Source organism: Mustelus asterias, chromosome 20, assembly GCF_964213995.1.
Source record: "Mustelus asterias chromosome 20, sMusAst1.hap1.1, whole genome shotgun sequence".
NCBI lineage: Eukaryota > Metazoa > Chordata > Chondrichthyes > Carcharhiniformes > Triakidae > Mustelus > Mustelus asterias.
Genome location: NC_135820.1, coordinates 47,758,104 through 47,785,712, shown reverse-complemented (window position 1 = coordinate 47,785,712; position 27,609 = coordinate 47,758,104). Strand labels below are relative to the sequence as shown.

Sequence of the window (27,609 nt, the reverse complement as noted above, 5' to 3'; positions counted from 1 at the left end):
TAATATTCCAGTTGAGGTCTAACTAATGTCTTGTATAAGTTCAGCATATTCACCTTGCTTTTGTACTCTATACCCATGTTAATAAAGTCCAGACAATGTCTGCTTTATTAACTGCACTCTCCATCTGTCCTTCCACCTGCAATAATCTATGCACATCTGCACCCGGGTCCCTCTGCTCCTGCATTCCTTTAAGAATGTTATCCCTTTTTTATATTGTCTCTCCTTATTTTTCCTACCAAAATGCATCACCTCCACTTCTCAGCATTGAACTTCATATGCCACCTATCTGTGTCCATACTGTTCTCTTCACTGTTTACAATACTTCCAAGTTTTGTGTCATTTCCAAACGTTGAAATTGTCCCTTGTACTCCAAGATCTAGATCGTTTATCAGTGAAAGTAAGGGTCCCAATACTGACCCTGGGGGACACCATCACAAACCTTTGTCCTGCCTGAAAAATATCCATTGAACATTAATCTCTGCTTCTTATCATCCAGTCAATTTTGTATCCAAGTTGCTCCTGTCCCTTTTACTCCATGAGCTGTTACTTTTCTCACAAGTCTGTTGTGTGGCACTGTATTGAATGCCTTCTGAAAGTCCATGTACATCACGTCAACAATATTATCCTCGTCGACCCTTTCTGTTGCCTCCTTGAAAAATCTCCAGCAAGTTAATTAAACATGATTTCCCTTTTAGAAATCCATGCTGGCTCTTCCAAATCACTCCACATTTTACCTGAATAAAGCACATTGTAACATAGCAGACTTGCTCAAAAGGTCTAGATTATATGAAAGATTGAAAAAGATCAAAGATGCCAAGGTAGTAATGAAGAAATGCAACAGGCAGAAAACATGCAGAATTATGAAAATCGGCATGTCATAGAGACATCGAAAATAGGTGCAGGAGTAGGCCACTCGGCCCTTCGAGCCTGCATCACCTTACAATATGATCATGGCTGATCATGCACTTTCAGTATCTCACTCCCGCTTTCTCTCCATACTCTTTGATCCCTTTAGCCGCAAGGGCCACATCCAGCTCCCTCTTGAACATATCTAATGAACTGGCCCCAACAGCTTTCTGTGGTAGAGAACCACAGGTTCACAACTCTCTGAATGAAGAAGTTCTTCCTCATCTCCTTCCTAAATGGCTTACCCTTTATTCTTAGACTGTAACCCCTAGTTCTGGACTTCACCAAAATCAGGAGCATTCTTCCCACATCTAGTCTGTCCAGTCCCATTGGGATTTTATATGTTTCTATGAGATCCCCTCTTATTCTACTACATTCCAGTGAGTATAAGCCCAGTCGATCCAGTCTCTCTTTATATGTCAGTCCTGCCATTCCGGGAATCAGTCTGGTGAACCGCCGCTGGGCTCCCTCAAGAGGAAAAATGTCGTTCCTCAGACTAGAAGACCAAAACTGCACACAATACTCAAGGTGTGGCCACACCAAGGCCCTGTATAACTGCAGCAAGACATCCTTACTCCCTACTCCTATGTGTCGAGAAGAGAAGGACATTGAAGGTTATGGATTGGGTTTAACTGTGGCTTAACTTTTGAAATGAAGAAAGATACATACATACTTATTTTGCAAATCTTGATGAAAATTGCGCCTCCTTCGATTTGCAAAATTTTGGCACCCTTAATGAGATTTTACCATCAAATTACCAATTCTCAAAGATACTCTGCAGCAAAATATCAGCTGTGTTGGACTGGCACCTTGGACATGAATTTCACCCAAGCTGTTCCTGATTCACTATCTTAACCGTAATAATTGTGGCAGAAGCCACGTGTAATTGGAGTTTCCACCGAACCTCCAGTGAAGCAACAGTGCCAGCAGAATTCTGAGGAAACACATAGCCCAGCCCTAATCTAGGGAATTTATGAGGCGAGGAGTGCATGAGTAAGTAGGAGACATGCCTTTGAAGGTTTCCTTTCCTGTTTCCAGGAGGGGCTCTTTTCAACCTGTAGTTTATTCGGAATGGCTCCTGTTCAACCATTATCATTTCACTGGAGGTGCAATTAATACAATAGTGAGAAAGGATATTGGCTCTGACAACATAGAGTCCGTATGGGTACAGTTGAGAAATACCAAGAGGCAAAACACATTAGTGGGTGTCATATATAGACCCCCAAACTGCAGTGGTGATGTTGGGAATGGCAATAAACATGAAATTAGAGATGCATGTGATAAGGGAATATCGGTGATCATGGGTGATTTTAATCTGCACATAGATTGGGCAAATCAAATTAGTCACGACGCCGTAGAGGAGGAATTCCTGGAGTGTATACGGGATGGTTTTATTGACCACTATGTGGAGGAACGAACGAGAGAGCAGGCTATCTTAGACTGGCTACTGTGTAATGAGAAGGGAATCATTGCCAATCTAGCTGTATGAGATCCCTTGGGGATGAGCGACCATAACATGATAGAATTTTTTATCATGATGGAGAGTGAAGTAATTGATTCGGAGACTAGGGTGCTGAATCTTAATAAAGGAAATTATGAGGATATGAGGCGTGAGTTGGCCTTGATAGATTGGGAAGAGTTACTTAAAGGGATGACAGTGGGTAGACAATGGCAAACATTCAAGGAACACATGGGGGAAATGCAGCAACTGTTTATTCCTGTCTGGCACAAAACCAAAATGGGTAAGAGGGCCAATCCATGACTTACAAAGGAAATTAGAGAGAGTATCCAATCTAAGGAAGAAGCATACAGATTGGCCAAGAAAAATAGTAGGTCTGAGGACTGGGAGCAGTTTAGAATTCAGCAAAGAAGGACCAAGAGATTGATTAAGAAAGGGAAAATACAGTATGAAAGTAAGCTTGCAGGGAACATAAAGACTGACATTAAGAGTTTTGAAAGATGCATGAAGTGAAGAGAAGATAAAGCAGCAGCCGCTCCAGATTGGTGCAGCACGGAACAATGCCGTAGGAAGGGGTGAATAAAGTCTGCTTGAGTTCAGTTACTTTGCCAAGTGTTGCCTTACATTCACTGCTAAGCTGGCCACCATCAAATCTTTGGCTGACGTCTAAAGCCAGAGAGCGCAGGTTACAGAGACAAATGTAGGTCCCCTACAGACAGAAACGGGGGAATGTATAATGGGGGACAAAGAAATGGCCGAGCAACTGAATATATACTTTGGTTCTGTCTTCACAAAAGAGGACACAAATCAAATGCCAGAAATGTTGGAGAATGCAAGATTTAGTGAGAGGGAAGAACTGAGGGAGGTCAATATTAGTAGAGAAATTATGCTGGGAAAATTGATGGTATTGAAGACGGATAAATCCCCAAGGCCTGATAATCTACATCCCAGAGTACTTAAGGAAGTGGCTCTAGAAATAGTGGATGCATTGGTGGTCATCTTCCAGGATTCTATAGACTCTGGAACAGTCCCTGCAGATTGGAGGGCAGCAAATGTCACTCCAATATTCAAAAAGGGACATGGAGAGAAAACAAGGAATTATAGACCAGTAAGCTTAACATCGGTAGTGGGGAAGATTCTCAAATCCATTATCAAGGGCTTTATAGCAGAGCGTTTAAAAAGCAGTGGCAGGATCAGACAGAGTCAGCATGGATTTATGAAGAGGAAATCATGCTTGACAAATCTGTTGGAATTCATTGAAGATGTAACCAGTAGAGTTGACAAGAGGGAACCAGTAGATGTGGTATATTTGGACTTTCAGAAAGCGTTTGACAAAGTCCCGCACAAGAGATTATCGTGCAAGATTAAAGTGTATGGGATTGGGGGAAGTGCATTGAGATGGATGAAAAACTGGTTGGCAGAGAGGAAACAAAGAGTAGGAATTAATGGGTGCCTTTCAAATTGGCAGGTAGTAACTAGCGGGGTGCCACAGGGATCGGTGCTGAGACCCCAGCTATTCAGCCAGCTCAGGTGACTAAATGGGATCTGATTGAAGCTGACGTGCTCCTTCCAATCTGCGTGTGAAACCTCATTCTTTCTATATTTCTCCCTGAATGCGCCTGCCCTCTAACGTCAATCCATATCCACCTTTGTATTTATCTTACTCTGGCCCAACCAAATGGTAGCTTTCTGAATGGTTCCAATCTCAGGTGAAAGTAAACTTGGGGGTAGAAGGAAGGTAATCTGAGGAAGGAGCTGGCAACTACAGAGGCCTTGGTCAATATTTACAGATAGAGAGAGCTCTGCAAATGAGACTGAATTGCACAATCTTAATCACAGAAAGAAATAACAAAGGATATAAATCATAGAATTGTGAAACTATGGGGATAAACTCTGAGTGTTGCAGACACAACACTGGTCATGTCAAGTCTTTATACAGCAATGCCAACCAAGCAAATGGAATAAGAAAAGAAAATGTAAATCTGTTAGCAGCATCTGTGGGGAGAGAAACAGTGTGGGGGATTCTTCGGACTCCCTGCGGCATTTTTCTTGATGGCGGGAGGCGGCATGCCGTTGGCTGGTGTTAGGATCTTCTGGTCCCGCCGCTGTCAATGCGATTTCCCACTGATCCCACCTCACATTGCTGGGAAACCCCTGGTGGAGTGTGCTGTCAGCGGAACCAGAAGATCCCATCAGCATGATGAAACAAAAGATTGCGCCAAGAGTTTCAAGTGAATGAACTTTCATCAGAGCTGAATAAAGTTAGAAAAGCTGCAGGTGCAGCAGGCAGTAAAGAACATAGAAAGAACATAGAAAGCCACAGCACAAACAGGCCCTTCGGCCCACAGGTTGCGCCGATCACATCCCCACCTCTAGGCCTATCTATAGCCCTCAATCCCATTAAATCCCATGTACTCATCCAGAAGTCTCTTAAAAGACCCCAACGAGTTTGCCTCCACCACCACCGACGTCAGCCGATTCCACTCACCCACCACCCTCTGAGTGAAAAACTTACCCCTGACATCTCCTCTGTACCTACCCCCCAGCACCTTAAACCTGTGTCCTCTCGTAGCAACCATTTCAGCCCTTGGAAATAGCCTCTGAGAGTCTACCCTATCCAGACCTCTCAACATCTTGTAAACCTCTATCAGGTCACCTCTCATCCTTCGTCTCTCCAGGGAGAAGAGACCAAGCTCCCTCAACCTATCCTCATAAGGCATGCCCCCCAATCCAGGCAACGTCCTTGTAAATCTCCTCTGCACCCTTTCAATGGCTTCATTGAAGGCAAATGGTATGTTGGCCTTCATAGTAAGAGGACAGGAGCAGGGATGTCTTGCTGCAGTTATACAGGGCCTTGGTGAGGCCACACCTGGAATATTGTGTGCAGTTTTGGTCTCCTTATCTGAGGAAGGATGTTCTTGCTCGAGTGGGAGTACAGAGAAGGTTTACCAAACTGATTCCTGGGATGGCAGGACAGACATATGAGGGGAGCCTGAGTTGGTTAGGATTATTTTCACTGGAATTTAGAAGAATGAGGGGGGAATGGATGCTGGGACCCCAGCTATTCACAATATATATTAATGGTTTGGATGAGAGAACAAAATGTAACATCGTGAAGTTTGCAGATCATACCAAGTTGGATGGGAGGGTGAACTGTGACGAGGATGCAGAGATCCATCAGAATGATCTGGACAGTTTGGGTGAGTGGGCTAATCAATGGTAGATGTATAATTTGGATAAATGTGAGGTTATTCACTTTGGAAGCAAATACAAGAAGGTAGATTATTGGGGAAGGTGGGACCTGAACAAACTGGGGAAGGTGGGACCTGTACAAACAGGACGGGGTGCACCTGAACCAGAGGGACACCAATATCCTGGGAGGGAAATTTGGTACGGCTCTTCAGGGGGGTTTAAACTAATTTGTCAGGGGAGTGGGAAAAGGAGTTGTAGTCCAGAAGTCAGTGTTGAGGGTGGTGAGGTATTGGGGAAGGTATCAAGGTCAAGTGTGGGTACCGGTAGACAGGAAGGTGGGTTGAAGTGTGTCTACTTCAATGCAAGGAGCATCCGGAACAAAGTAGATGAACTTGGGGCGTGGATTGATACTTGGGACTACGATGTTGTGGCCATTACGGAGACGTGGGGAGAACAAGGACAGGAATGGTTGTTGGACGTTCCGGGGTACAGATGTTTCAGTAAGTGTAGGGAAGCTGGTAAAAGAGGTGGAGGAGTAGCATTGTTAATCAAGGATAGTTTAACGGCTGCGGAAAGGCACTTCGAGGGGGATCTGCACACTGAGGTAATATGGGCTGAGGTTAGAAATAGGAAAGGAGCGGTCACGTTGTTAGGAGTTTACTATAGGCCCCCAAATAGTAATAGAGATGTGGAGGAAGAAATTGCTAAGCAGATTATGGATATGTGTGGGGGTCACAGGGTAGTTGTCATGGGGGACTTTAATTTTCCAAATATTGATTGGAACCTTTGTAGGTCAAATAGTTTGGATGGGGCAGTTTTTGTGCAGTGTGTGCAGGAGGGTTTCCTGACACAATATGTGGATAGGTCGACAAGAGGTGAGGCCACATTGGATTTGGTACTGGGAAATGAACCGGGCCAAGTGTTAGATTTGGTTGTGGGAGAGCACTTTGGAGATAGTGACCACAATTCGGTGTCTTTTGTTATTGCAATGGATAGGGCCGTACGGCAGGGCAAGGTTTACAATTGGGGGAGAGGTAATTATGATGCGATTAGGCAAGAATTAGGGGGCATAAGATGGGAACAGAAACTGTCAGGGAAAGGCAAAAATGAAAAGTGGAACTTTTTCAAGGAACAAATACTGGGTGTCCTTGATAGGTATGTCCCTGTCAGGCAGGGAGGAAATGGCCGAGTGAGGGAACCATGGTTCACGAAAGAGGTGGAATATCTTGTGAAAAGGAAGAGGGAAGCTTATGTAGGGATGAGGAAACAAGGTTCAGATGGCTCAATTGAGGGTTACAAGTCAGCAAGGAATGAGCTGAAAAAGGGGCTTAGGAGAGCTAGGAGAGGACATGAGAAGTCCTTGGCGGGTCGGATCAAGGAAAACCCCAAGGCTTTTTACTCTTATGTGAGGAATAAAAGAATGACCAGGGTGAGGTTAGGGCCGGTCAAGGACAGTAGTGGGAACTTGTGTATGGAGTCAGTAGAGATAGGCGAGGTGATGAATGAATACTTTTCTTCAGTGTTCACCAAGGAAAGGGGCCATGTTTTTGAGGAAGAGAAGGTGTTAGGCTAATAGGCTGGAGGAAATAGATGTCCTGGCAGTTTTGAATAAACTGAAGGTCGATAAGTCCCCTGGGCCTGATGAAATATATCCTAGGATTCTTTGGGAGGCAAGGAATGAGATTGCAGAGCCTTTGGCTTTGATCTTTGGGTCCTCACTGTCCACGAGATGGTGCCAGAGGACTGGAGAGTGGCGAATGTTGTTCCTCTGTTTAAGAAAGGGAATAGAAATGACCCTGGTAATTATAGACCGGTTAGTCTTACTTCGGTGGTTGGTAAATTGATGGAAAAGGTCCTTAGGGATGGGATTTACGACCATTTAGAAAGATGCGGATTAATCCGGGATAGTCAGCACGGATTCGTGAAGGTCAAGTCGTTCCTCACAAATTTGATTGATTTTTTGAGGAGGTAACTAAGTGTGTTGATGAAGGTCGGGCAGTTGATGTCATGTACATGGATTTTAGTAAGGCGTTTGATAAGGTCCCCCATGGTCGGCTTATGATGAAAGTAAGGAGGTGTGGGATAGAGGAAAAGTTGGCCGATTGGATAGGCAACTGGCTATCTGATCGAAGACAGAGGGTGGTGGTCCTCTGCTCTTTGTGATTTTTATTAATGACTTAGAGGAGGGGGCTGAAGGGTGGATCGGTAAATTTTCTGATGACACCAAGATTGGTGTGGAGTAGTGGATGGGGTGGAGGGCTGTTGTAGGTTGCAAAGAGACATAGATAGGATGCAAAGCTGGGCTGAAAAATGGCAAATGGAGTTTAACCCTGATAAATGTGAGGTGATTCATTTTGGTAGGACTAATTTAAATGTGGATTACAGGGTCAAAGGTAGGGTTCTGGAGACTGTGGAGGAACAGAGAGATCTTGGGGTCCATATCCACAGAGCTCTACAGGTTGCCACTCAAGTGGATAGAGCTGTGAAGAAGGCCTATAGTGTGTTAGCTTTTATTAACAGGGGGTTGGAGTTTAAGAGCCGTGGGGTTATGCTGCAACTGTACAGGACCTTGGTGAGACCACATTTGGAATATTGTGTGCAGTTCTGGTCACCTCACTATAAGAAGGATGTGGAAGCGCTGGAAAGAGTGCAGAGGAGATTTACCAGGATGCTGCCTGGTTTGGAGGGTAGGTCTTATGAGGAAAGGTTGAGGGAGCTAGGGCTGTTCTCTCTGGAGCGGAGGAGGCTGAGGGGAGACTTAATAGAGGTTTATAAAATGATGAAGGGGATAGATAGAGTGAACGTTCAAAGACTATTTCCTCGGGTGGATGGAGCTATTACAAGGGGCATAACTATAGGGTGCGTGGTGGGAGATATAGGAAGGATATCAGAGGTAGGTTCTTTACGCAGAAACTGGTTGGGGTGTGGAATGGACTGCCTGCAGTGATAGTGGAGTCAGACACTTTAGGAACATTTAAGCGGTTATTGGATAGGCACATGGAGCACAACAGGATGATAGTGAGTGGGATAGCTTGATATTGGTTTCAGATAAAGCTCGGCACAACATCGTGGGCCGAAGGGCCTGTTCTGTGCTGTACTGTTCTATGTTCTACTACCTGAATGGCTGTAAATTGGGAGAGGGGAGTGTGCAGCGGGACCTGGGTGTCCTTGTGCACCAGTCACTGAAGGTAAGCATGCAGATGCAGCAGGTGGTAAAGAAGGCAAATGGCATGTTGGTCTTCATTGCGAAAGGTTTTGAGTACAGGAGCAGGGATGTGTTGTGCAATTAAAAAGGGCCTTGGTGAGGCCACACCCAGAGTATTGTGTGCAGTATTGGTCTCCTTTCCTGAGGAAGGATGTTCTTGCTCTCGAGGGAGTCCAGCGAAGGTTTACCAGGCTGATTCCGGGGATGGCGGGATGATGTATGAGGAGAGGTTGACGAGGTTAGGATTGTTTTCGCTGGAGTCCCGACGAATGAGGAGGGATCTCATAGAAACTTATAAAATTCAAACAGGACTAGACAGGGTAGGATATTCCCCAATGGTGGGGGAGTCGAGAACCAGAGGTCACAGTCTGAGGATTCAGGGTAGATTATATAGGACAGAGGTGAGGAGACACTTCTTCACCCAAAGAGTGGTGAGCCTTTGGAATTCATTACAACAGGAAGTAGTTGATGCTAAAACATTGAATGTATTCAAGAGGCAGTTGGATATAGCACTTGGGGCAAATGGGATCAAAGGTTATGGGGAGAAAGCAGGATTAGGTTATTGAGTTGGATGATCAGCCATGATTGTAATGAATGGCGGAGCAGGCTCAAAGGGCTATCTTCTATATTTCTATGCAACATAAGCACCATTTCTGTATGTAGCAAAGGAAATTTCAAAGCTCCATTCTTCTTCAAGTGAATGAAACAAGTCAATTCTCTATAGTTACCCCTCCATAGTCCAAGTCCATGCACCAACTATGACCGACACTCGGGGGATAATGTTTTGTGAGTTTTCAGCCAAAGTTGTTCTGGCAACCAAGATGGAGTTGGAAGTGTCTTGCAAATGAATTTCTGCTTTCTCCCCATGGACATGTGCCTCCCCTCCCTCTGCATCATCTCACAGTAATCAGTACCGAAGCAACCTGGGGAATTTAATTTAGAATACATTCGGGTGGCACGGTGGCACAGTGGTTAGCACTAGTGTCTCACAGTGCCAGAGACCGGGGTTCAATTCCAGCCTCGGATGACTGTCTGGGTCCTCTGGGTGCTCCGGTTCCCTCCCCCAGTCCAAAGATGTGCGGGTTAGGTTAATTGGCCATGCTAAATTACCCCTAGTGTCCCAAGATGTGTAGTTTAGGAGGATTAGCAGGGTAAGTACGTTGGGTTACGGGGATAGGGGCTGGGTGGGATTGTTATCGTTGCTGGCTTGATGGGCCAAATGGCCTCCTTCTGCAATGTAGGGGTTCTATATCCATCTGTGCTGTCACAGGTGCCTATTTCCTAGCAGTAATGCAAAAGGACAGCAAGACTTACCTTGCGTTACACTTCGTGTCTTTATTTCACAGCAAGATCATTTTGAGGGGACTCGAGGGTCATGCAAGGAGGAGCCTCAACTTGGCAAGTGTGCCACATTTTAGTGTTTCAATGTCCTGCATCACAAAACTCGAGTCTTTTTTTTGCCTATCTTAGCTGTGCCTTGTGGCATTGAGCAGAAAATGTACTCCCCTGCTGAGAACTGGGGAGGGAGGGAGGGCGCAAATGGACCAAAGTCAAGTCACCCAACAGGAATTCTGCATACCTCCCGACATTCTGACCAACATTCATCTCGCAGTGGCCTGCTCAATGGTCAATGATGCAGTGTGACCTTGAATTGGAATAAAGTAAAATATTTTATGAAAGAAATGTATATTCACGGGACAAACAGTACATCAAACTTTGTGAATTTCTCACTGAGCTTCCCTAACTTATTTAGAGGACATGTCTGCTCACGCATGACTAGTTCCCATGAACCCTGTTTCATAAGAAATGTGGAGTCTGATGACAGAAAGTCTCATAACTTTAAGTTATTGAAGTGACAGGTCAGTATTTATTGATGTACAGGCAATTCCCTGAGTGCCCGTTTTGAAATACAGCAGCCTGAACGGAGAGAAAGTTGCTCAATGAGTTTGGTGCAAAATAAAGCATTAAGTTACTGAAGTGACAAATTAAGCATTCAGGGATGGAAAACAATACAGAGTGTTGCGTGTGACGGCCTACAAGTTGACATAAAGAAGTCTGCTGGTTCAGTTGGTCAGTCAAGCTACTCTTCCTCATATAGAAGCGACTGAACAATAGGAGATTTATGACTTCATTTTGACAGAGGAATGTATATTTGCATATATTCATTGTGCACTGCTGGTGTTAGAGATGGCAATCTGAAATGGCAGCTTCATTATTGTTGCCTGGTGCACTGAGTAATGTTTTTAAATATACATAAAACATAACAATAGCATTAATAAATTCCTTGTCTCTGATGTTGATCCCAATTGGTAAGGAACAAGGGGGCTTCCAAATTATGAACATCTATCTGGAGTCAAAAAATTTATGTTCTGGAGCAGACATCATCATGATAAATCTAACCATTGCAAAATCAAACTTCTTAAAATAACAAGCATATAAAAGTAACACGAGTGAGCAATTTAACTGCACAATAATGTGCAGTAATGCTGTTAGACACAGTGAGCTCAAATCAAAATGGCCAGTAAAATGTTTGAGAGAAACATGGCGAGAAAATAGACAGGAATCAATAGTTTGACTTTGAGAATGAGTCCACTTTGATAACCTTTTGTGACAAGAATACATCCTGGACACTGCACTACCTCCATATCATAGACAGTCCACAGTGCAGAAGCAGCCTTTCGGCCCATTGAGTCTGCACCGACCACAATTCCCGCTTAGTTACCCTGCTAATCCCTCTCACCTGTCACATCCCGGGACACTAAGGGTTAATTCAGCACGTCCAATCAACCTAACCCGCACATCTTTGGAGTGTGGGAGGAAACCGGAGCATCCGGAGGAAACCCACGCAGACACACGGAGAATGTGAAAACTCAACACAGAGTGACCCAAGTCGGGAATTGAACTCAGGTCCCTGGCGCTGTGAGGCAGCAGTGCTAGCCACTGTGCCACCGTGCCACCCTGTGATTCTTAAAGAAATGGCTCATTTAATGCTGCCTACGTTTTAAAAGCTATTACTTTTCTGGTCTCCATGTTTTGTATATGTTATTGTCAAATAATTTTAGTGATGGCGGCCGTGAGTAAAATCGACCTTACTTTATTCTAGGTTTACATGAAAGAAATTGACTCTCAATCTAGTGGTGCAGAGTATTGTCGGGACACTTCCTTTATTTAGGCATTTTTCAGCTCAATCATTCCCACCATCAGTCTTCATTTGATAAGGTGAAGTGTTACTTTTAATTACAAATGAATTGCAACAAATATGTAAATATATGTAAATCAATTCATAAAATGCTTCGTTTTCTGTATCATTTTCTCACAGAAGTACCTAACTTCATTAAGTTTTTCCACTTGTGCACACGTTTCTGAAGATGAATATTTTTACAGTCCAAACACATTTTCCATTGTTAGTCAGGTGAGAAAAGATTATACACACCTGCCAGTTTGGGTTCACAGAGTTCATAGAATCTGTACAGTGCAGAAGGAGGCCATTCTGCCCATTGAGTCTGCACCGACTCTCCAACAGAGCATCCCACCCAGACCCTATCCCCGTAACCCCATGTTTTTTTCCCCACTAACCCTCTTATCCTACATATCTTGGGGCACTAAGAGGTAATTTAGCATGGCCAATCCACCTCAACTGTACTTCTTTCAGACTGTGGGAGGAAACCGGAGCACCCGGAGGAAAACCCACGCAGACACGAGGAGAATGTGTAAACTCTACACAGACAGTTACCCAAGGCTGGAACCAAACCCGGGTCCCCAGCGCTGTGAGGCACCAATTGCTGTGCAAATTTACAAGATCAAACGACTGGCAAAAGATATCAGGACACAGGCAGGGCTGAAGACAGTAACTAATGACATTCGTAAGGGAGCAGATTTTCCAAAGGTGAAAACAACTCAAGATATCCGAGCCTCGGCTTTCTCTTTTATTGCCAAGGTACAAATTTTAAAGGGGAATCAGGCAGGTGGGATCAAAAGCCAAGAGCAGCACATTATATTCAAATACATTTAAATAAATGGACGGAAACTTGTGCAAGTTTACAAATAATGGTTCAATCCTTCTCATTCAGCACTGCTTGCAAAATCAGGATGCTGCTTCTGGCACTTGGTCCCATCTGCTCGGGTATTTTGAAGGAATGCAAAACTGACAACTATATCCTTTTTCCATCTTTCACAAATGTTGTCTTTTTAATAAAAGCGCCTTGTTTTTACTTGCCTCCTCCATTCAATATTCATTTGGGGGTGTGGAAGCAGCTTTTATTTTGAAATAGCTTGTTTGATTGAATTAAACGCCTTGACTAAGGTTCCAGGTTTCAAGTAAATGGCAAGGATGTAAAAATTGATGTAGTTGTGTCTTGGACACGATCAGTTCAATCTCTGATGTGTAAAACGGTGTCAAAGAGGGAGAGTCACAGCTCGATGAACATGTTCGCTGTCTGCCCCCTGAAGACATGCCCAAACCAGTAAACTCATTCACAGCATTCTCAGATCCAAAAGTGCTTTTTTCTCGCACATTTCTTCATGTGACCCTATTTTCATCCTTCAAAGGATATTTGACAGGAAATATGGCTATTTTCTTTAATGTTAAACATAAGGTGACCATTTTGATTAAATGTTTTCCACATCTTAATGCAAAAATCTAATTTAATATTCATTAACTTCCTCGTGACTTGATCCCATCAATGCTCCAGTTTGTGTGTTTGCAAACCAAAAGCGATTAATGGAATGCTCATTTTCTTAACATTTACAACTCACAACTTAAGGATTGGTCATAGATTTTTTTAAAATTCATCCATGGGATGTGGGCGTCACTGGCGAGGTCAACATTTACTGCCCATCCCTAATTGCCCTTGACGAGGTGGTGGTGAGCTACTTTCTTGATCTGCTGCAGCCCATGCAGTGTAGACATATCCATTGTGATGTTAGGAAGGGAGTTCCAGGATTTTGACTCAGCAACGATGGAGGAAAGGCGATACATTTCCAAGTCAGGGTGGCAAGCGGCTTGGAAGGGAACTCCAAGGTGATGGTGGAAGATAAGATTTTTTCTGTTCCATTGTGTTTGTTCTGTTTTTTTTATCAAAACCTGTAATTTGTAGATCTGTGGCAAGCAATTTTACTAGCTTCTAAATTGGGCCATTTTGTGGCAATTTCTGGTGTTGCCTCCAATGGCCCCTTTAAGGATGAGGTATTAGGCTCTCCAGGACCTGGTATAATTGGACTGAGCTTGAACTGCATAAGTTTCATTCATCTGTGGGTGAATTTTTTAATAGGATCTTTCAACTGGCACTCGGACCTAGATTTACACATGTTACGTATCCAACACTAGTTTCAGGTAGGCAACCCTTTCTACCTAAGGAGCACCTGCTTTGAATAGAGTAACCAACAAGCTTGCAGGGCACATTGGCTGTGGAACTTGCTAACCAAGATTTGTCTGTCACTAATTTTAAACCAAAAAAATAGGCAAATCAATTTCTTCTCCGTGAAGATTTTTTCTACACTCCTTCTACTCCATTAAACTCAGTGGGGGCAATCCGACCAGCTTGTCACGCCGGTTGATCAGCATGGTGAGCCGGTAAGATTGGACGAGAGGCGTAAAGTTGGGTTTGCACCTGGTTTCTTGCCTCTTGTGATGTTACTGGCCCTGTCCTGATGGTGAGATCAGCCTTGCGCCTAGGAATTTCGATATAATTAGCGAGTGCCGGACACAATCGTCCGGACTCACTTGTCCTTACCTGCTTGCTGGTGGAGGTCCTCATTGACAAGGATCACATATGATCCCCACCAATGGGGACCTGACATGATGGCCTTGTCAGTAGGACTGGAGGCCATTGAAGCCCAACGGTTGGTTAACGGCAGGGCCAGGTAGTGACCTTTGGGCAGTGCAGATCTGGTAGTGCCAGTCTGGCACCCTGGCACTGCCCACTAGGGAAGGGGCAGGGCACATGATGGGGCAGGGCCATGGTAGGGAGACGTCTGGGGAGCTCCGTAGTGGGGGGGCACTCTGCATCGGGGATCGGCTGGGGCGGCGATTGGCTGCGTGGGGGGAATTGGGGTGACAATCAGTTGGTGGGGGTGATCGGGGTGGCGATTGGCTAGGGATGGGAACAGGGGTGGCAATCGGGGGGGAGGTGGGGGGCAATGTCTGAGGTGGGCAATCAAGGAGGTGGGGGCAGGTCTAAGGGTTGCGGAGGGGAGTGACAGATCATAGAAGAATATCATAGAAATCCTACAGTGCAGAAGGAGGCCATTCGGCCCATCGAGTCTGCACCGACCACAATCCCACCCAGGCCCTACCCCCACATATTTACCCGCTAATCCCTCTAACCTACACATCCCAGGACTCTAATGGGCAATTTTTAACCTGGCCAATCAACCTAACCCGCACATCTTTGGACTGTGGGAGGAAACCGGAGCACCCGGAGGAAACCCATGCAGACACGAGGAGAATGTGCAAACTCCACACAGACAGTGACCCGAGCCGGGAATCGAACCCGGGACCCTGGAGCTGTGAAGCAGCAGTGCTAACCACTGTGCTACCGTGCCGCCCATAAATGTATACACACTGTACACAGTGTACTGGGAGACCAGGGTGCCTGTGCAATGGCGCCCCTACAGTTCAGTAGCCTGCTTCCCTACATGAATAGGCTCAGCCTGCACCCCCTACTGGCGAGAATCACATTTTGCCTCATTTTCTTTCTAAGTGCCATACAATTGCATCTGGGAACTCACCCAAAATGGGGGCACAATTCTCTCTGGTTTTCACACTCATTTGGCACTTAGAATTTTTTTGGTAAGATCGTCCCCCAGTATATTTCTTCTAATGAGATGACCCAACAAATGTCAAGAAATTAGTTCAAAAAAATAATTTTCATTCTCTAAATAGCACACCATAGTATCAATTTTGGAGAATATCAAGAATGGGGTTGTGCGAACATTTCTGCCTGTTGTGACCGGTATTGATTTCTAAATCCCATGTGCCAATTGGAGTAGGTTACTTGCATATTAAAAAGATTTCCCTGAGAGTCTAGCCTGTAACATGCTTGGTTAGAAATCAGAAAACCTGGCGGGGCAGACGTGGCTCAAAGTATGTAGCTCAACGTTCAAGGGCAAGGTGCAGTGGTGGCCGAAAGGTGGATTAATTATTTACAAGAATGCACAGTACAAACATGTGGGCTGCAGAAGTTGCTACCCAAAAGATGTCCCTGCTCCTTTTCATTCTGAAGGATTGGAAGTGATAAGCCATGTGCATCAAGGAAGGTTGGCCTTATCTGGGACTTATTATTAGCCCAAGTAGAGTGGAAGGTATACCGAGGGACCTTTCATTTGTGTCACTGCAGTCCTCTTGCTTGACTGCTAATGAAGAAGTTGTTTGTCAACACGAGGACCAAGGCAAAAGTGCGTGAGGTGCCCATTTTGTACATTCATTTTCTTTGACATTGATGACTTCTGTTTCGAGTGTTAGTTAGGAACTACCTCATCCTCTGGGAGGTACCATGCAAAGCTTTGTACATAATCATTATCCTTTTGCACACATTCTCCATTATGCCAAAGCTGCACAGCAAACATTCCTTGAATTGCATGGAAATCACAACATGGAATCAGGCCATTTGGCCAAATCAGTCGATATTGGTGTTTATCCTCCACACAAGCAGTGTTCCAATCCCTGCCTTCCCTTTCCAAATTCCTTTATTCCCCTATCCTCCTACCATCTAACAGATTTTCAAATGTTGCTAACTCCAGTAGCGCATCCACAGTCTCACCACACCATGAAATAAAAAGCTTATTTTGCTCTTTGTCCTAAACTCCCTACATTTAATCTTATCGTGTTTTAGATTTAGCAGTCATTTGAACAGTCTGTTTTTATCTCCCCTTCCTTATTCCTTTCTCATTTTAAGCACCGCTGTCTGTCATCACCTCTGTTTTGATAAAAACAGCCCCAATTTTTATTTTATTTTCCATACCAGGCAGTATTTTATTGAATCTGTGTTGTGCCTCCTCTACCCGACAATATAGCTTCTGTGGAGTCCAAAACTACACACAATGCTATAGTTGTGGCCTTACTGAGGTTTCATCTAAGTTCAACAATATATCTCAACTTTTACACTCTCTCACTGTAAAACCCAGTTTTCCATGTTCTTTCTGGTCTCATCCAGTTGAGGTCATGTCTGGCCCCTCGTTCAATATCCATAAATTCACTTAGATTATTCTCAACTTTTAAACTTTCAGTTCGTTATCAATAAAGGTTTCTTTGTACTCTAAGATCTTTTAATTAACAAATCCAAACTTTTCCCGAACGCACATCTTAAACAAACTGGCCTGTAATTATTTGGGCCCAGATTTCTGGGCCTGGAAATGGCTGAAAGTTCTAAGTCTCACCCCTGAACCCAGCATTTTCCACCTTCAGAGGGGTGAGACGGGAGTCAGGCCGGGGATCGTTCATGCGTGATTCACAGAACCTGCTGGTCATTTAAATCCCATTAAAACGGGAGTTTAGAAGAACAGGAGTGCAAATCTGGAGTGTGCAGAATAGAACAGGTAAGAGGGGGTCTCAGTTTGTGGATGTGTTTGGATAACATTTGGGACAGGGTCCCAGGGTGCCACTGGGAGAGGTATGACACCCTGTGGGAGAGGTATGGAACTCTGGGGGAGAGGTAAGGCACCCTTTGGGATTGTTAAAAGTGAACATGATTACGCACTATTAAGGACAATGTTAATGGAATAATTAAGCTCACCAGCCCTCAAGAAACTACCCAGCTGTCAAGGAACAGTAAAGAAGCTGTCCGGATGTCAAACCTGTCAAAGCTATCCAGAACGTATCAAACCTGTCGAAGCTGTCAAAGCCATCCAGGAAGCGTCAAAATTATCAATCCTTTCAAAGCTATCCAGTGAGTATCAAATCTATCAACTGACTGTCCAAGGGGACGAGTTGAGCTGGCAAAGGGTGATGGGTAGGGGTGAGCACTAAGTTGACATTGGGGAATGGGGAGTAGGAGGCGTGAGTTGGAATAGGTTGGCATGGATGGAGCATAGGTGTGCGAGTGTGTGTGGCAAGGTGTGAAAGCTGGAGGGATGCTTTCTTTCATTATTTATATATGTAAACAGTGCCATGGCACAGAGGCAGGCCTTGCTCCCAGCCTGCCTCTGCACCCAACAGCCTGTTCCATGGTCACCTGCCCACACACCCCCCACGCCTAAAATTCGACATTGGTTATTCTCCAGCCCTCAAGTATATACCCAGCTTCAACTGAAACACAGAAATACATTCCTTCGGGCCTCTATTATTACTTCTCCATTTCTCGCAGTATCATCGGATTTATCTACATGAAGTGAGGGGAAACTCCGTGTCACTGCTTGAACTGTACAAGCAATGGGCTGGTCAGTTAACTTGAAGCTTAAGTTGCAGGAAGGGTATGCCCTTAGCGATGACATGTTTGGCGGGATTCTCCGGTCATTCATGCCAGCCGGATTCTCTGGTCCCGCTGCAGTGAACGGGGATTTGGCTGAGCACCAAATTCTTCATCCTCGCTGGCAGTGGCGGTGGGGCGTGAATGACCAGAGAAATCCGGCCATCATCAGCACGTTTGAGGACAGCCTTTGAGTGGTCAGTTTTTCTGAAGCTGTTGGTCAGCTTGTTAGGTTTCTATAAGTTTCTCGGTGACCCACAGAAAATGCTGTAATTTGTTTTGTCGATTTCAGAATGTTGGCCAGCCTTCCCATACCTTTTTTAGACGTATATTTTTAGGACAGGCTGGTGGTGCTCTCGTCACTGAGGCAGAAGGTCTTGGGTTCATGTCTCACTCCAGGGCCTGAGCACAAAAATCAAAGCTGACACTCCAGTGCAGACTTGCTACAGGTGGCCCGCATGAGGCCAGGCTGCCTGAAGGATCATTAAGGAGCTGACTGCCAATTAGCTTACTTGCTAATGCTCATTAAGCAGAGCAATTCAGTGGTTAGAGCTTCAAATGCATCCTCTCTTAACAACAAGCAGATAAACAGGAGTCTTTGCTGAGGATTTTGAGCGCTGCTTAAAGGCATGCTCAGCTTTCACTATTCAGTTGCTTTCGAGGGTTGAAGAGGTCTTTTTACACACATCTGGAGACTTTCTGCCACTATTCGCCAAGTCTTCACTGATGCTCAATCAACATTTATTCTGGAAATTCTCTGATGACTTTATCTGAAGAGAATCAATGTTGCACTGCTCTACGTTACTGGACACCTTATAGGATTCACTGGAAGAAAGCGAGCGCTTGGTCCGGGGCATCTGGTCAGAGGGTTCCCCTTAGTCTGGTGTAGGAATAGGGGGAGAATGTGAGACCAGGCAGGGTGGCAGCTGTTTCGGAGCAAGGGACAAAGAGTGAAGAGGGCAAGAAGGGATCTTTGCCCGCTGCCGATACCGATCATCCCTCTTTTTTGGATCTCCAAGAACACCAATGTTGTGTCTGAAAACCTACCCAATTTCAGACTCGGTCCATGTCTGAAACCTGTTGTGTGGCAGTTGGAACACTCCGCACATCCAGTAGAAGTAGGTGGAAGGTGTCCATTTAAATTACTCTGTGAAAATTGCTTCTAATCAATGCCTGCATGCTAAACCTACAGATTATAGTGTCACAGGCAAGTTCAAATTATGGAAATGAGCAATTAGCCCCAAAACTGTAGCTAAAACCAGACCTTTAAATAAGCATGTCTTACAGGTTCAGTACTCACTGACCACTTGCTTTCACCAAAAGAACCCCCAGGGATGATCTTACCAAGAAAATTCTAAGTCCCAAATGAGCGTGAAAATGGGAGATACACGCACCCATTTTTTGGGTGAGCTCCTAGGCATGATCTTACACCACTTACAGAGAAACAAATGAGGCAAAGTGTGTTTTCATCAGTAGAGGAAGTGGATGAAGTCTATTCTTGCTGGGAGGCTGGCTGATGACGGCTGGAGGGTGCTATTGCGCATGCGTCAATCTCCCAGTGCACTAACTGTTTACAAGAGTACACTGTTAATGCATTGAGAGATAGCTCACTCCGTTCACCACCTTGGACATCATACCCAATCCCCCGATCATGCCCCCTGGCCGATCGCCACCCCTATTCACCCCCCCAGTTGATCACCACCCTGTTCCTCCCCACCCCTCCCTGGCCTATCGTCACCCCGGCAATCCCCAATTGCTGAGTGTGCAGCACCCCTGCCTCCCATTAGGCCTTACCCCCTTCAGACCTGGCCTCCTTCCCTTTCAGGCCGCATGCCTTAGCGCTGCCTGGTGCCTGGAGGCAGTGCCACGGTGCCCAGTGGGGAGTGTTAGGCTTGCGGTACCAAGAGGCATTGCCACCCCCCCACCCCCAACCACCCTGGGGGTCTCAATGGCCTCCAAATCCATTGGTGAGGCCATCAAATCTGATCCCCATTGGTGGGGGAGCCTATGTGGTCCTCGCCAGTGAGGCCCTTCACCGGCTTGGCCATTAAGGCATGTGAGTCCAGACAATTCGGTTCCAGGCTCACGAATAATATTTAAGTTCAGATTTAAATATTATAATCAGACTTGCTCCTTCCCGGGCGCGAGGCTGATCACGCCAGCTTCACAGTGCTGGTATTATCGCGAGAGGCGAGAAACCAGTTTTTCACCTTACTCGCAATCTTACCGGCTCGCCATGCCATTGGGGGGGGGGGTTGGAGGTCGAATATCGGTGGGAGGTGGGGTGGGGGTGAGATTGAGCATCAGTTGGAGGAGAGGTGAGACATCAAGTGGGAGTCTGATATCGGAGGGAGGGAGGGAGGGAGGGGGGGGGGGGGGGGGGAAGTAGGCCGGACATCGGGAGGGAGGCTGGACATTGGGAGGGAGGGAGGCCGGACAGCAGGAGGTGGGGGTGGAGAGGTCAGACATCAGTGGGGGGAAGGTCAGACATCGGGTGGGCGGAGGGGTCCAACTTCGGATGGATTGGGGGTGAGAAACCGCTTGGCTTGTGTGGTGGGGGAGTGTGGGTTGGATCAGCTGTCAGGTCATGGTGGAGGAAGGGTCGGATTGGGGGCTGAAGGATCAGTCAGGTCAGGGTAGGAAAAGTGGGAGTTGCATTGGGTCGGGGGGAGGGGGGGGCTGTTGGGGTTGGTTTGCGGCATGGGAGTGGCGGTGGTTGAGGGTTGGGTCGGGGGGGGGGCTCATGTTGATGAGGGATGGGTGGGGAATCCTGTGTGGATGGGGGTGGATAGTGAGGAATAACGTGGGTGGGGTGCTTAATTGAGGTGGGGTGATGTGAGGAAGTCCCCTGGGTGTTCAGAAAGGTGGATAGTCCCATGCAAAGCTTGGTCTGGCTCTTTGAAATAGTTACACTGAAGTTAGAGGTGCTTTTATTTCTTCTAACTCTTTCAGAGTATAACACTGGCAGAACCAGCCGAAGTTAGTGATTTAACTCACTTTGTTAGATGGTTCCCAGGCCAATGCAATTGTCCAGAGAGAGTTAGCACATCTAGACAATTGCTGAGTAATCCCTTACCTGGGAATTTCCGAAAGGGATCACTCACTGCATCTTTGGGGCACTCCCCAAATCTGATACTGGGAGCTAGGACGATGCAGGTCAATGAATCCAAGCTCTCCAGCATTTCTAATATTGTTGTAACTAAACAAATTAAGCAATTACTCTTGATTGGTTCATTCTACAGGTTAATGCCTTGACCAATGAGACGCAAGCTGTTTAGATTAAATTTTGAACAATTCTCGGCAGTTAACCGTGGGTCACCATCAGCTGGTGCACTCTCCATGGCAAAACCTCTGCCAATCAGAGCCAACTTGCGAACCAATCATCTCCTACACTATAAAGCTATTGTTTCCCCTGACTTTGGCAACCTTGTAATTGTCTTGATGAGTGCAAGACAAAAAACATTTTTTACCAATAGATGTTTAACTGAGGTCAACTAGCTGGATACAAAAGATCCCACGCACAATTAGAAGAAGATCTGGGAGTTCTCCTAGAGTCTTGGCTAATATTTATCTTTTAATGGTATCACTCAAACAGTGAATCCTATGATTTATATCACTGCTATTTGTTGGGCCTTTCCCTGAATGAATTATCTATAATGTTGTTGGGGCCATAAAGTAGAAGCTGCATCTTATTTAATTTATATCCACAGAATAGAATAGAATTCCTACAGGGCAGAAGGAGGCCATTCAGCCCATCGAGTCTGCACTGACTCTCCAAAAGAGCAACTTACCCAGGCCCACCCCACATCCTATCCCCGTAACCCCATACATTTACCATGGCTAATCCACCTAACCTACACATCTCGGGACACTAAGGGACAATTTAACATGGCCAAACTACCTAACCTGCACATCTTTGGCCTGTGGGAGGAAACCAGAGCACCCGGAGGAAATTCATGCAGACACGGGGAGAACGTGCGAACTCCACACAGGCAGTCACCCAAGGCCAGAATTGAACCTGGGTTCCTGGAGCTGTGAAGTGGCAGTGCTAACCACGTGCCACCTATCCAATTAAAGAAGAGTCCATGCACTAATCTTGAAAACATTGAGGATACACGATCAACCTTAACTGAATGACACTGACATTTTGAATCTTTTCAGCAGTAATATTAGCTATTAGTAAAGAAAACTGATCATAATTTAATAGATTCTGATTGGCAAATTATTCAAGACAGTCTATACTTGGCATTAGATATGCTATCATACAGCTGTAATATCACTTTAGGAAACCTAATATTGTGACCATTTTGAAATATCAAAATGCAGTCCCATATTAGCTCAGTCACTACATTATTTTCAGAATGAAATCTCCTAAAATTAGCACCATTCCTCAAAAAATTAAGAGTTTTATTGCAAGTGATGTATACCTTTTTGATAGTAGTAAATAGGATTATTTTCTGTTCTTAGTTTACTAGCATGAAAGATAGTTTGAAATGGAAGAAGCAATAATATTAAAGAGTGAATCCTTACGTGAAAAGATGCGATATCCTCACGATCCAAGGGTCTTGTGACATGCATTTTACCAGCGACTTGATCAATACTGAAGACCTCCATGGGTGGCTGATCTGCGCCAGGTCCAGTGATACTGTATCGGATCTGGATCTCCCTGTCTTTATCTGAGCGAATCTGAAATTAAAACATTGTGAAATATTAACAGGTCATCAAAAATACCATTCAGTGATTAAAATTATATGGTGTATTTGGTGTCTATAGTTGAGAGACAAATAAGTTTTGAATAATTTCCTTACACCATGAAATCATTCTGTGAGAAACAAAAGAAAATGCTTGGAAATAGTCAGTGTAATAGAATCCCTACGGTGCAGAAGGAGGCCATTCAGCCCATCGAGGCTGCACCAACCACAATGCCACCCAGCCCCTATCCCCATAACCCCACACATTTACCTTGCTAATCCCTTTAACTACACATCCTGGGACAATTTAGCATGGTCAATGCACCTAACCTGCACATCTTTGGACTGTGGGAGGAAACCGGAGCACCCAGAGGAAACCCACACAGACACGGGGAGAATGTGCAAACTCCACACACACAGTGACCCAAGCCGGGAATCAGGACAGTAAATTCACCAGCTGAACTGAATTTTAAACTTAATCATATTTATAGATAATGGATAAATTGACCAAATATTTGCCTGGATTTTCACGGATTGTGGAGACTCCATAATGTATCCAAAATGGCAGATTGGGCCCGGGGTGCAGAGATTATGTCCTTTTATCCGGCAGAGACAATTTTCACCATCAGGGGTGAGGTGGGGACTGGGGGAGGGTGTGGGTTTTGGGAAATTGAGGTGAGACAAAACTTCCACATGGAAAACCCAAGCCCAGCAGGGTCATTTGAACTCAACGTTGAGGTCAAATTGACATAGTTTTCACTGGAACAAGGGCCCTGCCCTGCACTGCTGGAGTTACAAATCTTTATAGAAGTTGTAAATGTTCACATAGAGTAGATAAAGTATTTAGAACTGTCGAGTTAGTTCAATGACTAGCCCTTTCAGAAATGACAATATACTGCTTGACTGTCCGTGAATGTAAAAAAAATCTGTGCTAATAGTTTAATTAGCTGTTTGTTAACATAATCCCGAATGCTGTCATTATAGCATCATTAATGTTTGACTTCCTTCCACAACCTATCATTATCATGGGTGAGAGGGTGGGGGGTGGGGTTGAAAGTTCACATTTTGATTTGACAGCTCAAAGAGGTTATTAAAGGATCAATTGTCTTTGATGGGGTTATGAACACAAGCTCTGACGAAGGGTCACCCTGACTCGTAACATTGGCTCTATTCTCTCTCCATAGGTGCTGTCAGACCTGCTGAGTTTCTCCAGCATTTCTGTTTTTGTTTCAGATTCCAGCATCCGCAGTACTTTTCTTTTATGAATACAAGTATTTGTTTTACAAAGGATTCAGTACTTGAGGGGATTTAAATGTATTAAATGGGCTTTCATGAATGAGAGTATTTTTCCCCCCCCCTAAGTCTGCGATAGATAAATGGAATTTTATTTTATTTCATGTCAGCATCGCTCTTGAGCTCTGTCCATGGTGAATATTGGGTGAGATGGCATGGAGGGTATAAAATCAAAGGGTCTCCCGGCATAGACCAGTCATCCATGAATGCATTAAAGGGCATGGGTTTGCACCAAGTTCGCGCTGGAGCTATAATAGGTCATAGGTTATCATGGAGGGTATAAAAGGCCACTAGGGCAGCATGGGTTGGCATGAACTGACATGAATAGGCAAGGGGGGAGCGGTGAGAGGGGTGGGAGTCAGAGGAGCTAAGAAAACAACTAGGATAAAGTCACAGCAATCCAAGGCGGGCTTTTTGAACAGCCTGCCTCTGTACTTGGCAGTCCCTGTGACTGCCTCCGATCTGCATTTGGGGGTGGTGGACCTGATCTATCCTACATCCAATCCCCCAAAGGTCTCTGGCAGACGTCGAAGATTCCACAATTTGGGGACATTTTTCCTGAGGTGCTAAATTTCCGGATTTGCACAACTGCCTCAGGTACAAAAATTCAGGCCACTCATTCGAACATTCCCACCCACTCCACCACCAAACTCACCCTGGGAGAGAGCACACAATTCTGTTGCAGTACAGGCAGAGTGTTGAGAAAAAGGTCATTCTTTCACCTTCTCTAGCCTAGATTCCTGTTTGTTCTCTGATAATTGTAAATGACAAAAATAAAATTAGCTTGGGCAAGCTCAACCACTCCCTAGAAGGTACAAGTTCACAGCACAGAACTTCTTAGGCCATAGAGACCAAAGACCTCTGACATGGTAAAAAGACATTTACAATGATCCAGTACTGAGTGTGCTTTTGGGGTTGAGTTCAAAGCCTGGTCCTGGGGCAGAGTGGAACTATTACATTAAACATCATGCTTTGGAGAGGTCAAGACTAAAACCAGAGATAAATCATGCAAAAGTGTTTAATTTTTCCAAGATGAATATCTCCCACCTTGATCAGTCCAAATGTTTTCACTCAAATATTTTTAAATATATAAGACACATCAAAATATGGTTTGGAAGATCACAAATTGGGTAAAATATTGCCCCAACAAATTTTAATAATGTTCAGTAAAATATGAAAATTTGTAATGAGTCTACAACAACATATTTTCAGTATTAAAGCATACTATTGATTCCAACAGTTACTCGAATCTAAAAGCTTCTCACATTTATAATACTTATTGAAACTTATTTGACCATTTGTTCTTTCAGAGATGCTGCCATTAAATATGCACTTCCTTACCAATTGTCCTTGTAACTACATTTTTAAAGTTGAGTTGAAGGAGCAGATACAAGCTATCTTGTCCCCTTTCTCCTCGCTGATTTTAGTTTAGATATGGCTCAGATTAATGAGGTTTTGAAACTGCCATTGCTAGTATAAAACAGGTACATGAGGAAGTACAACCTCAGGGAACTAAGTTTAAAAAGAAGAAGAATAAGATTGAAAACTAATTCTACTGCCCTGGTAGGTTCTATTTTGCTCTTTTATGGACCAGTTTGCCGCACATTCATAGTCCATATTACAGTTTAAATCTATCCTTTGAACGTTTCATGAAACAGCGCTGCTGTTTAGTTCTCCCTGGTATTGCAGCAATCAAACCTATTCCTATTTAAATTTCTCAAACAATGTTCCATTTTCTGCTAAAAAGTAAAGGTGTCTGATTGTCACATTCTGTCATTCATTGGCAAACTGGTCAGCAACATGTGCCAAGAGCTACCCATGAATAACAAGCTGTCACAAGTTGTTGAATGATTTGTAATGCTCTACCATTAACTTTGTGAAAATAACATCTCACCCTCACTGTAATTTTGAGCTGCTGTGTTTGCACAGGGATTACCCATTGAACTCATCACAAAGTCATGTCTAATAATTAACAGTGTAGATATCTTTAGCTATGTGATATTTGCTGATGATGCAAATCAACCTTTCTGGACATTGTCAGCTTGCACTTCCTGAAACTTGTGGACAAAAATGTTTAACGCCTAAACTTGGTGTCCTCGTGCATCAGTCGCTGAAAGTGAGTGCACAGGTGCAGCAGGCAGTAAAGAAGGTTAATGGTATGTTAACCTTTAGGACTGAGTTGAGGAACTTCTTCACACAAAGGGTTGTGAATCTGTGGAATTCCCTGCCCAGTGAAGCAGTTGAGGCTACCTCACTGAATGTTTTTAAGGCAAGGATAGATACATTTTTGAACAGTAAAGGAATTAAGGGTTATGGTGAGTGGGCGGGTAAGTGGAGCTGAGTCCACAGGGAGATCAGCCATGATCTTATTGAATGGCGGAGCAGGCCCGAGGGGCCAGATGGCCTACTCCTGCTCCTAATTCTTGTGTTCTTATGTTCATGGCGAGAGGATTTGAGTATAGGGATAAGGCTGTTTTGCTGCAATTGTATAGGATGTTGGTGAGGCCACAACTGGAGTATTGTGTGTAGTTTTGGGTCCTTATCTGAGGAAAGGTGTCCTTGCTATCGAGGGAGTACAGCGAAGGTTTACCAGGCTGATTCCTGGGAAGGCAGGTATGTTATATAAGGAGAGACTAAGTCAGGTAGGATTATATTTATTGGACTTTAGAAGAGTGAGAAGGGATCTCATAGAAACTTATAAAATTCTAACAGGGTTAGACAGGGTCGATTCTGAAAGAATGCTCCCAAGGATGGGGGAGTCCAGAACGAAGCATCATAGTTTGAGGATAAGGGGTAAACATTTTAGAACTGAGGTGAGGAGAAATGTCTTCACCCAGAGGGTGGTGAGTGTGTGGAATTCACTACCGCAGAATGTAGTTGAGGCCAAAACGTTGTCTGATTTCAAGAAGAAATTACATTTAGCTCTTGGGGCGAAAGGGATCAAGGGATATGGGGGGAAAGGGGAAATCAAAATGAATGGCAGAACAGGCTCGAAGGGCCGAGTGGCCTACTCCTACTTCTAGTTTCTATGTTTCCATGTAAACTAACTAAAAGCACATGGCGCAAGATGCCCCACTCCAGCAAAATCTGTGCAACACTGGAGTTTACTTGCTGTATGCAAGGTGGTTGGTCAATAATAGAAGAGGTGGTTCTGTTGCTTTTCTTTGAATTGATGGACCATGCTTTATCAGCACAAATGATGGCCGGCACATTAAAAATAGCGTGACTTAAAAAATAAATGGCCAGGCTTTCCAGCTGTAATCCAGCAAAACCAGCTGACACTGCACTTATTGAAACCAAGAGATGATGGAAATCACACACATATACACACACACAAACACACAGACTAAATAACACAGTAACTACACACATATTCAGAGAGAGAATCTCTGTGGCATAGTTGCTCTTGTGCATAAACTGCAAGTGCAGCATTTTTAGGTGGGAAGGTTTTAAATTGAA

At 44.6% G+C, this 27,609-nt stretch overlaps 1 protein-coding gene across 1 annotated transcript in view; it reads right to left on the bottom strand.

The window, feature by feature from the left end:
- The window catches only part of LOC144508504 (cadherin-4-like), a 650,983-nt gene that overhangs the window by 133,447 nt on the left and 489,927 nt on the right, over positions 1-27,609 (bottom strand). The window contains exon 5 of the mRNA XM_078236483.1: positions 22,697-22,852. Coding sequence (XP_078092609.1) covers positions 22,697-22,852 — 156 coding nt within the window. The remainder of the gene's footprint in view (positions 1-22,696; positions 22,853-27,609) is intronic.